The sequence below is a fragment of the Panthera pardus genome, unplaced genomic scaffold (assembly GCF_024362965.1).
Source record: "Panthera pardus isolate Hobbes unplaced genomic scaffold, ASM2436296v1 HiC_scaffold_8, whole genome shotgun sequence".
Classification (NCBI taxonomy): domain Eukaryota; kingdom Metazoa; phylum Chordata; class Mammalia; order Carnivora; family Felidae; genus Panthera; species Panthera pardus.
The window spans coordinates 61,392,582-61,404,196 of NW_026527013.1; the positions used below are offsets into that span (position 1 = coordinate 61,392,582).

Genomic DNA, 11,615 nt, shown 5'->3' on the forward strand with positions numbered 1-11,615 from the left:
CAGCGGAACCACCAGCGTTGAGTGGACCGTGAGATGAGGACAGACGGCCAGGAGGCTCTGCTGAGGGTGGGCGTGGATGGGAGCACGGAGGAACAGGGGGCTGCGCCCGGGTCTGGGGGCAGCCAAACCGGGACAGAAACAAAGCAACTGCCAAGAGTGCTGCTAGGAAACCTGAAAGCTCTCCTCCAAATGACTCCGTCCCCATCCTAGGAAGCACCTGGATCTGTCCCACAACAGGACACAAGGGCCATGCCATCAAAACCAGGGACCGCAGCAAGCAGCTATCCAGCGCACCACACTCTTCCAGGAGACCCCCTCCCCCCAACCCCCCACCACTCAGTGGAGTGCTTCCTGCGCAGGGAAGGATGGCCTGGATGCTCCCGGGGCACACACCACCCTCAACATGGGCAGCCTGGGAGCACCCTGTCCCTCATCCAGGCACAGCTCTAAGGGCAGAGACACTATTTCCAAGTGATCATTTACTCCCTGATAATTATTCCTTTATTTTCTTCTCTTTTAAAGAGTTCTGTTTGTGACTTCTAAAGGCAAAAGCCAGACAAGGCACAGCCTCTGCGGATTACTGTAGGCTCGCCAGCACCAGCCAATGCAACTATCACTGCATTACCTACAGCGCCACCTGCTGGCCAAGAGGGGGGCTACAGGAGACCCCAGACCCGGAATGCAAGAGGGGAGCCCCCCAGGGCTCCGAGAGGGGCCTCACAGGCCTTTGATGCTACTGGAATTCAGCCCCTGTCCTTTCACAGCACCAGTGATGCGGGCGGCATTTCTGAAAGCTGCCCAGCACCCCGGGAGTCCTCTGAGCCCAGGGCACAGGGCCACGCACGGGGCAAACGCCAGGACTCGGGCAGCACCTCCTCCAGTGTCTTTACTGTGGACGCTCCTTGCAGACACAGACATGTTCTCAATGCTAAGCTGCTGTGTGCACAAGGACATCTGTGTGCCCAAACGCCCTCTCTCCGCTAAAGAACTGAGCACTTTAAGCAGCGGGGAGGGGCATTCCTGAACTTCACTGGAAAGGTCCTGACAATGACAGCAGGGCAGCATCAAGAATGAAATTCACAGCCACGGGAAAATTAGATCCAATTCAAGTTTCCCTCAAATAACCCCTCATTCACCAAAAAAACCCCAGATGTGTGGCTTTAAGATGAAAATCAGTATACAATTACAGACAAATAAAAACATAAGACTGCAAAAATTGGGGGGAAGAAAACAGACCCATGGAGACGCCTGGCTGGCTCAGTTGGTTAAGCATCTGACTTCGGCTCAGGTCATGATCTCACAGCTTGTGTGTTGGGCTCTGTGCTGACAGCTCAGAGCGTGGAGCCTGCTTCGGATTCTGTGTCTCCCTCTCTCTCTGCCCCTCCCCTTCTCGTGCTCTGCCTCTCTTTCTCAAAAATAAACAAATATTAAAAAAAATTTAAAAGAAGAACAGACCCGTGGTTGGCATAGGACCAGATGGGGGACTGGGTGGGACCCTGTCTGAAGCACGATGGCGCTCACAAGACCACACCTGCAGAAGTCAGGAACTACTGCCAACGAGCAAACTGTGCTGCGGGGTGAACTACATCACAGCAAGACAAAACATCCCTCTACCATCCACAACCAATAGCTGATGACAAACATACACACATAAGACACAAAGATGTAGGTTTTCACTCTCTTACTTGATTTTTCCCTGGTGCCTATGCTGAATCTGTTTAAGTCAGTAAGTGTATATGTGACTTTCCTGTCCAACCAAAGGGAGAGTCTGCCGTCATCACTGCCAATCCGGGCAGGACTGCCAGCACACGGGTGGCAAACAGGAGGAGCAGAAATCAGCCAGCTCAGACCCAGAGTGCAGGTGACTTGCTTGTGAACAGACGGCCCACACTGGGCAGGGCCCCTGTGTCATTACACTACTCAGCACAACCCCAGAGAGCTACAGTTTATAGGACAAGCGATCTTGAGCACTGACCGGAAGGACGTGGGGTGCCACTAATGGCAGAACCGGGAAAGGGTGGCTTTCCATTCCTTCCCCAGGACTGCCACAGCGCTGCGGCTCCGCTCCAATGAGAGACGTGGGAGCCAAAACTTCCTGATCTGCTCACGGAAAGCCAGTTAGGACCTGAAGGCGAAGAAGGTGCCCATCCTTGGAAGGGTTGGTCCTGCGGCACGAGGCCAAGGATCCCGGAACACACCCCAGTCTTCACTCTGTACCCACACTGGTGCGCAACTCGCACAACTCAGGCTGATTCCAGCCCAGAATACAACTTGTAGGTTCAAGAACAGAAAAATAGGGTCTCAACATGTGAATGAAGCAGCCATTCGAACCCTAACCCACAAATTAAAAACAAATCCCCTCTTTTAAAAAAGCTTTTTGGGGGGCGCCTGGGTGGCTCAGTCGGTTAAGCGGCCGACTTCGGCTCAGGTCACGATCTTGCGGTCCGTGAGTTCGAGCCCCGCGTCAGGCTCTGTGCTGACAGCTCAGAGCCTGGAGCCTGCTTCAGATTCTGTGTCTCCCTCTCTCTCTGCCCCTCCCCTGTTCATGCTCTGTCTCTCTCTGTCTCAAAAATAAATAAATGTTAAAAAAAAAATTAAAAAAAAAAAGCTTTTTGAATTATTTTTAAAAATGAGATAAAAAATTTAGTAAAACAAAATGTATGCTCATTGTAGGAACTTAGAAGATACGGTAAGGGGGGAAAGATGATAATAAAAACCCAAACCGCCACTCTCTGATAACCAGGACTCACCATTTATCCCCTCACAGGCTGTGTTCTCTGCATGCGTATAACTTCACGTTTTTCAAATTCGGCATCACACTGAAAACTGCTTTTCTCACATAACATCATACGACAGGAGTATCTGTGTGCAGCAGGGTTCATCCACAAAGACATGACCAGCAGCACGCCATGCAGACACTCGGAGAGTCCCGCGAGGAACGGGCTCACGTAGCTGTGGTGGCTGGCAGGCCACAAGCAGGCTCTCTGGGAATGGGGCAAAGCTGTTCCACGGTGTGAATGTCTCCTGCTTCGGGGAAGCCTCTGCCTTGCTTCCAGTGCGCTTCACCTCACTGATAAGACCCACTCAGGTCACCAAGGATGATGTCCCTCACCTGGAGTCCAGTGGTTACGGGCGCCAATGACCTCCACAGAATGCCCCACAGCGACCCCTGGGATGGGGCCCTCCAGGCCACCACGTAAAACGGGCCATCACGACACCCACATCGGTCACCTTTTTTAAGACAGTCTATAAACATGAGTAACTCTGTACGCTCAGTCTTCATTCTGATACCCAAACATTTTATGCAAAGACCATAGGAAGCAGGCAGCTACACACAGAAAGACTCAGAAAACTGCCCAGGGTCCCTCTGAGTCTTTGCCAAACAGTCAACTGTCCCCACATGAGCGCAACCCCAACAGGGAGGGAACACAGCTTCTGGGAAACAGGCGCCCCTGGAGTGTGACCCCGACAGGGACCGAAATAGCCCTGGAATAAGAGGTGCTCTAGACACACCCCCAACAAAGCTGAAAAACATGCTTCTGAAAAATCATACTAATCTGTGATAAATAACTGTGAGGACAGGGGCGGCTGGGTAGCTTGGTTAATGGTCCTGGACTCTGTTTCAGCTCAGGTCACAATCTCATGGTTCTTGGGATGGAGCCCTGAGTCAGAGCCTTGCATCAGAGCCTGCTTGGGATTCTTTCCTTATCTCTCTCTCAAGTAAATAAACCTAAAAAAAAAAAAAAAAATGAGAACAAAACTTGGCACTCTTTAAAGGAAGAAAACAAAATCCAGAGATGCAGCTACATAACATCAACGTCAGGCATCCAGTAAAAAATTACCAGATATGTCAAGAAGCGGGAAAATGTAATCCCAAATCAGGAGAAAGCAATAGCAAACAGCCAATAACAAACCAAGAAATCAGAGATGATGGAATTGGCAGATAAAGGCTTTACACAGCTATCATGTTTATGAGATATGGAATGTGTTTAGAGAAAAACAATGAAGGTAGAGATCGAGGCCATAAAAAAGAATGAATAGGAATTTGGAGAGCTGGAAAATAAAAAGCGTGCTGATGAATTTAACTGAAGGTTAGACACTAAAAAGGAGAAACGAGTAAATGTGAAGACAGGGAGTTAGACACTGTTCCAAAGGAGGCACTAAGGATCTTAGAAGGGGGTAAATGCAACAGAGGCAGAAGGCAGCTGAGAAACCCCCAGGGTACAAACACGGAGAACACCACACCGCAGGAGGTTATAATCAGATCCTGAAACTAGTGATAAATATCTTAAAAGCACCTGGGAGAGGGGACCCACCAAGGGGAACAGAGAATACTCACTCACTTCTCATCACAAGACAACAAAATAATGAAATGACATTCTTTAAAACACTGAAGAAAAAAAGTTATCTGGAATTCTACACACCACGGAAGTATTCTCAGAAATCAGCATCAAAGAAAGACATTTGCAAACCAATAAAAGCTGACGGAATTCATCTCCAGCAGATTTGCACTACAGGAAACGTTAGAGGAAGAAGGAAACGGCCAGACCTCGTGACTCTCTGCCAAGACCCCTCCACTTCCAGGCCCGAGGCCCCATTTTGCCCCCTTTTCTTTTTTTTTTAATTTTTTAAATGTTTATTATTGAGAGACCGTCAGAAATAGAGCACAAGCATGGGAGGGGCAGAGAGAGGAGGAGACACAGAATCCGAAGCAGGCTCCAGGCTCCAGGCTCCGAGCTGTCAGCACAGAGCCCAACGCAGGGCTCGAACCCACAAACCGCAAGACCATGACCTGAGCCAAAGTCAGATGCTTAACCGACTGAGCCACCCAGGCGCCCCCCATCTTGCCCCTTTCTGACCCAAGATCCACCTGCAAGAACTGCTCGTCTTCATCAACAGGCTTGCCCCGACAACTGCTGACCGTGAGCCCCACTACCTAGTACGGCTGTCACGACCCCGTAGTCTCGCCCACCTAATCTCATGGAACAAACCCTCCCTACCCTACATTTTGTGTCGCCACAGGCTGTCTGCTTTGCTTGTCACCGTTACCGAAGAGCTCCATTCACAGACCCTCTCACTTGCAGCAGAGAGTGCGACGAGAGGGAAGAGCATGGAGCAGTTACAGGGGAGAAGGGACAGAGGCGGAGAGCGGACTGTGCTAGAACAGAGGAGGCCAGAAGCAGCCGTTGCCACCACCTCGCTTGCACACAAGGAGGCGCCAGATCTTCACACGGTGTAGCCCTGCTCAGCGCCAGGAAATAGAGCCCCTGGAAAGGGAGAAGAGTATGGCCGTGGGGGGGGGGGGGGGGGGGGATTCCAGCATGGCCACACACAGGCTGCAAGACCCCAGGCTCAAGTGACAGTCACAGAGGACTTCGAGACAGGTGCTGCATTATCACCTCTGCTCCACAGGGGAGAAAGCTGACACACAGGTTGGCTACTTGCCAACCACCCCACTCACGACATGGCCATCTTCCAGGGGACTCCAGGTACACAGTGGGCACATGTCCCCACAGCACCAAAACACAGCCTCCACACAGGCGGGTTGAATCTGGGAGCCCGGTGCTCTCATTCTGGCTCTAGCTCTCAACCGGCTGCACAAGTGGGGTGGATCACGGCCCCGCCTTATGCAGAGGACAAGAGGACGAGGACAGAAGCAGATTGGCCTCCTGCCCCACATGGGCACACTACTGGGACGCACCGCAGCTTGGGACCTAAACGTGGAGAGTTGGTGTGGTACCAAGCAGGAACCAGGGATGACCATGCCACCCACCGGATATCAAGCAAGAAAGAAACCGCAAAGGAGGAATTCTTACCTGGGAAGGGCTGGTGGCCCTTTCGCAGCCTGCGTGGCACCTGCACACGCTCCCGCAGGCTCTGCCTCCACCGAGCTGGGGGCCACCGCCGGCTCAGCGTCCCGGGGTCCTGGTGGTCCTGGAGGCCCGGGGTCTGTGCTGGGGCCGACCTCCACCTCCTGCCCCGCGGCTGGCACTGGCTCCTGCTCGGCTGCGGCCACCGCAGCCTCCTCCGCCTCCTTCCTCCTGGCCTTCTCCTCCAGCTCCTTCCTCCTCTTCTCGTCATCCTGGCGCGCCATGTGCTCAAAGGCTGTGAACACCTACAATCGAACAGCAAACTGGCAGTGAGTTTCCCCACCGGTACTGGGCCACACATGCCATGCAAAGGTGGTCAAACGTGGTAAGTAGAGAATGGAAAACTAGTAGACCACAGACGTGCTCCCCCTGGCAAATCACAAACGCACTTCAACTTCACCAGGAGCTGCCGTGAAGGAATCTCTAACAGGAGTTCCAAACGCGCAGAAGGGAAACCAGGTAAGCCAACGCTCATGGCACCTATGCGCCCACCGGCCAACTTCTGGGTCTAAAGGACACGTAACTAAATGGTCTCACCTGTCCTTAGTTCTTTTTACAGCCCCCGGTGAGACCTGCTTGCCACGGGAAGAAGACACTGTCCTGGTAGCAAGAGCTGTAAAGACGCCAACAATTCAGACTCGAGAAGAGAAGACAGGAAATCAAGTTGAACCCACTCAGTACAGCAGAGTCACCAGACAGCTGCAGTCTTCCCACAATGCACAGGTGGAAGGGGTGTGGCTCTTAAAAAACGTGGGAATTTCATCCCCCAGATAACCACGCCGTGTCTACAATGAACAAGGAACACAAAAAATCCAAGTAACAGCTCCTACCCTCTACGAACTCAACATTCTGGTATGAGGACCAGCCCCTACTCTTTTCTGGGACAGTCACACCCACACAAGCGCTGGGACTCTCCACCCGAAGAGCACACAAGAAACATGGCATTTCGTATGCACCTTTCAAGGGCGCACACAACTTCCAACATGGCTAGCACAGACCCGTCCACGACAGCGCCACCAGGAGACTGTGAGGAACCGCTGTGGTACCTCGCCGTGGGCGCACAGATGCTCGCTCCAGGTCTCGGAAATCTAGGAAGTTCCTTGGAAGGAAGGGGCTTGGGTAGACCTTGAAGAAAAGGCACATGTTACCCTGGGGGCTACAAGGGGCAAGACCAGAGCTCCGAGGGGTGGGGCCATGGGGGGGGGGGGGGGGTTGCTCCTCTGGCAACTGGAGGCGGGAAGACTGGGAGAGCCTCCCTGGGAGGTTGGAGGGGCCCAGCTAGCAGCCCTGCTCCCCACAGGGCCACACAGAAACCTCAGTCGTAGCTGCCACGACCTGGGAGCAACCAGAATGTCCCTCAGCAGGTGAATGGATACCACATGGCGGTCTGTCCAGACAGTGGAGTATTACTCAGCACTAGGAAGAAATGAGCTATGGAGCCGTAAAGAGATGAGAAGGAAACTTATATCATATCACCAAGTGAAAGATACCAATCAAAAAAGCCCATACATGTTCTGTAGGATTCCAACTCTATGACATTCTGGAAAAGACAAAACCACGGGACAGTAAAAAGTTCAGTGGTTGCCACGAACGGGGCAGGAGGGAGGAATGAGTGGAACATGGCAGATTTTCCCGGCATGAAAAATACTCTGTGTGACGGACACCAGTTAAACACTTGTCCCTACCTCATAAAATAACATCACTAAGACTGAACCCTAAAGCCAACTATGGTTTGGGTAGTCTGACACGAAACACAGGTGCATCGACTGTACCACAGGCACCATCTGGTGGGGATGCAGGTAATGGGGGAGGCTGAGGGGACAGGAAGTACATGGGAAACCTCTGTACTTTCCCCTTCAATTTGCCTTGAACCTAAAACTGCTCTTGAAGAATGGTCAGAAGCAGGTCGGACTCCCTTTCCAAAGGACAGGAATGCAGACATACGTTAAATAATCATGTTTCACGTTCCATGTGCTGAGCAGGAAGACAAAACAAAAGGTCTCTAACTACTGAACTTTGCCAAATGCTTTCGGATTCCCCAAAACCTTCCCGAAGATGCTGTGAGGAAGACAGCACTGACATTTCCAACATGAGGAAACACTAAGCTTAGAGGAGGTAAGTGCCTTGTCTGAGTCCTGCCAGTGAAAGAGAAAAATAAAAATATTACAAGAACACTGACGTCAAAAGGCCACGTCGGCAGAAAGAAGCGAAACCCTAAGGCTGAAACAAGGCAACGATTCCAGACCCATTTCTACTCCTTCAGAGAACCTGAGCCCGACAACATTTCACACCCGTGCTTGCAACACCTGACTTCACCCTCACAGCCATACAGCCCCGGACACCCGAGACCCTCATCCTAACTTCACAAAAGGAACAGCAAGGACTCTGTCTCCTCACCCCCCAGGACCTCCCCGGCCCCTGGGCCTGGTACTCCTCGCTGCATCCACCACCTCTGCTGACTCAGCCCCCTACCTCCTCTAACCTGCCACCCGCCTCCCCTGTCCTTGGCTCCGGTTGTTACGGACCCAGGCGCCTGCTGTATGACCACAGCACCGTGGAGCTGGAGGAGAGGTCTGTGACCTCCAATCCACTTCTCTACTGACAGAGAGGAGACGACCCTCCCAGCAGGTCCGGTGAGGACAAGTGGGGAGGCTCTCCTGATTCTGGGGCAAGAGACCTTCTACTAAGCAGGCTTCTCAAACTGGACCCAAGAAAAGCAAAAAGTATCAAATGAATGAAGTGTCACTGTAAACTATTTTGTTCTTAAAACACATAAAAGGGACGTCTGGGTGGCTCAGTCAGTTGAGTGTCCGACTCTTGATCTTGGCTCAGGTCATGACCTCAGGGTTCGTGGGATGGAGCCCCACATAGGGCTCTGTGCTGACAGCGCAGAGTCGGCTTGGGATTCTCTCCCTCTCTCCCTCTCACACGCATGCTAAGTAAATAAACAAACAAACAAAAAATACACTAAAATATCACGGCAAGGAATACAACTTGCACATGCATCTTTCCTGCTGAAGGTCATCCCTCAAGCTCTGCACCCAGGCTGGCCAAACCCTTAGAATTAGGAGAAAGAATCGTGCATCACACCAACAGTCCAACCTCAATATATCAGGACACTTTCAAGTTCCAGAATGGAGCACCCCAGCACTCCCATCCAAGCCCTGCTTGCCTATGTTCAGGACAGACTCCAACCACCCACCTCAGGTGGGTGGCCACAGGAAGGGGTCTCTTGCCATCAAGTCAGGTACAGGGAAGAAAACCCCTAAGAGGCAAACGAGCAGGGATGGGGGGTCAGGAGGACACAACACCAGGAAGGAATACCGTGCCACAGCAAGTTACTCAGTGGGACTCAGCATCTTAATGTCCCACCCACAACAGAACTCCCATCCAACACTGAACTCACGAGTCTCCTGCCAAATGCCTCTGTGGCCAGAACAGTCCCCCCAGGATTCACCCCCACCCACCCAACAAAATGCCCTGGAAACATCTGCTTCTTCAGAGTCCCTCAGGCATTGCTGACTGCTGGGAACAAACTGCAGAAACACCGCTCCTCTTAACCATCACTAGGAAGTGTCCCCTGGGTACTGCCCTGCCCACTTCCTCCCCTCCCTTACTGCTGCTCAGGCAGCCTCCTGCTTCTCCCACCCCTTCACTGGAGACACCCCTCAAAATGCTGCCCTCCACCTTCCGCTCTTCTCTTCCCCTCAAACCACTCTGGTTCCTCCATTCCGTGGTTCCAGAGCCTGCCAGCAGGGACTCCTGTCTGCAATCTCAATCCTAACTTGTCTGAAACTAAGCTTTTCCCCCTAAACTCAGGGGACAGTTCAATTAGTGCATGATTATTCCAAGTTTGAAACCACGGGTCATCTGTGACTCCTCCCTCCCCACCTCCTCTTCCTTACACTGCTCACCAGGTACGGACATACTTCATACCTGTTACTAGAAAAATGAATTCCCTCTGCCAATTCGTGTGTGAGACAAGGGCAAAGACCCACCTTTCAGGATATTGGGACTAAACAAGGTTAACACCCAGCACGCTAACCAGTACATACCCGCTGCTCAGTAAGTGTTCCTTTCTCCTCCACATCTTTTCTGCAAGCTACTGTCACCCCAAACAACAGTCTTCCCGCTCTATGTTAAGATCTGGACCCATAAAGATGAAGTTCCGCGTTCCAGCTCTACGATAAGTTCCAGTGGCACCCTCATCTCACATAAAATTCAACCCTGTTTCCCTGGGGTTTGCATGAAAGTGATAAGCTACCCTTAGGAGTCTGCCAGAAACCATCTCTGACGGTCCTCTGATCACCCAGATGGCACTCAGCCACCGAAGGCACGAGAAACAGCCTCAGTTCCGACCCAGAGTACCAACACCGCCGATTCATCTTCAGGAGTCACTCAAACACCCTAAGCTTTCGCTTCTCCACAGGAGCACCAAGAAAGTCACAGCCTGACCACTGGACACTCCACCGAGAAAGTAACGGCCTGACCACTCGCTCAGGCTGTACACAATCTGTAAAGCGCAGGGAGGTATTACCAGCATTTCCATCTACCCAGGCTCAACGCTTGGCTGAAGACCTGCTTCCAATCCCATCAAAAACCCCACCTCCCCTACAAGACCTTTTTCCTGATTTCCACACCACGTCTCTGACCCCTTCCTGGCAATGGGCTTTGTCACACAACCAGCCTCACACAGTTCTGTCCCTGTCTGTGCTCTGTCTCCCCGACAGGAAGGAAGACGTCACAGGAGACTCGGAGCCGTGCACTCGGACTGTGCGCCTCCAATGCCTGCGGCAACTGCGGTGTAGCACCTGCTTACTACGGGGACGCTCCTGGGCACCCGGTCGACTTCGACGCCCGTCCAGCGCTCAGCGAGTTCGCCCCCACGTGAGAGGAGGACGGCGAACACGGCCTCGAACCGCCGACTCCGCGGCCCCCCTCCCGCCTCCACGCGTCGTGCCTGTGGGGCGCACAGGTGTCCCCGGGGCGTCCCGCTCGGCCCCCCTCCCTGCCGGGCCGTCCTGGCACCTCCAAGCGCCCCGAACGCCGAGCCAGGCTCGCTCCCGCGGGACGGTAACTCGACACCCGAACGGCGCCTCGGCTTACTCGCAGGCGCGGCCGCGGGAGGCTGGTCCGGGGGGGGGGGGGGGGGGGGGGGCGCCGGAGGGGAAACTGAGGCCGGGCTCCGCCGCCCCCACCGCCACCCGGCCCCGGGTCCGAGCCGCCCGCCGCGCGTTACCTGCAGGACCAGGGCCTGCGCCGCCCCGGGCGGGAAGCCCATTCGGTCGGACGGATGGCGCAGCAGGCGGTAGAAGTCGGTCTTGCGGTAGAGGAAGCCGAAGAGCACTCGCAGGAAGTCCTGGACGTTGCCCACGTGCTGCAGGATGCCCAGCAGGGCCTGGTCGTACAGCTCGGCCGCTCCGGGCTCCATGGCGTCGCCGGCCGGAGGGACTCTGCTCACTGCGGGCGCGGCCCGGACGCCGGCCCACGGCCACTTCCGGCACGCTGCGCTAACGGCTCCGCCACCCGGCGCGACTTCCGGTCCGCGCTCGCTCCAGCCCCCCGCGGCCGGGCCGGGTCGGGCGGCAGCGGAGCGTCCCCGCCGAGGGACCCGCCCCGCCTCCCGGCCGGCTCTCCCAGGCGGCCCCGCCAAGGGGCGGTCTTGGGTCCCTAAGTGGCCGCTAGGCGCGGGAAGGCCCGGGACGGCAGGACCGAGAGCGCCCGGCAGCCATGTTGCAAGCGGGC

General features: G+C 54.2%; 1 protein-coding gene across 2 annotated transcripts in view; it reads right to left on the reverse strand.

The window, feature by feature from the left end:
* Positions 1-11,605, reverse strand: part of NUDCD3 (NudC domain containing 3) — a 62,039-nt gene extending 50,434 nt beyond the window's left edge. For both annotated transcript variants that reach the window (XM_019450914.2, XM_053898202.1), the window contains exons 1-2: positions 11,110-11,605; positions 5,817-6,115 (exon numbers count right to left, since the gene is read on the reverse strand). In XM_019450914.2, coding sequence (XP_019306459.1) covers positions 5,817-6,115; positions 11,110-11,301 — 491 coding nt within the window. In that variant the 5' untranslated portion in view covers positions 11,302-11,605. The remainder of the gene's footprint in view (positions 1-5,816; positions 6,116-11,109) is intronic.
* Positions 11,606-11,615: the final 10 nt, after the last annotated feature.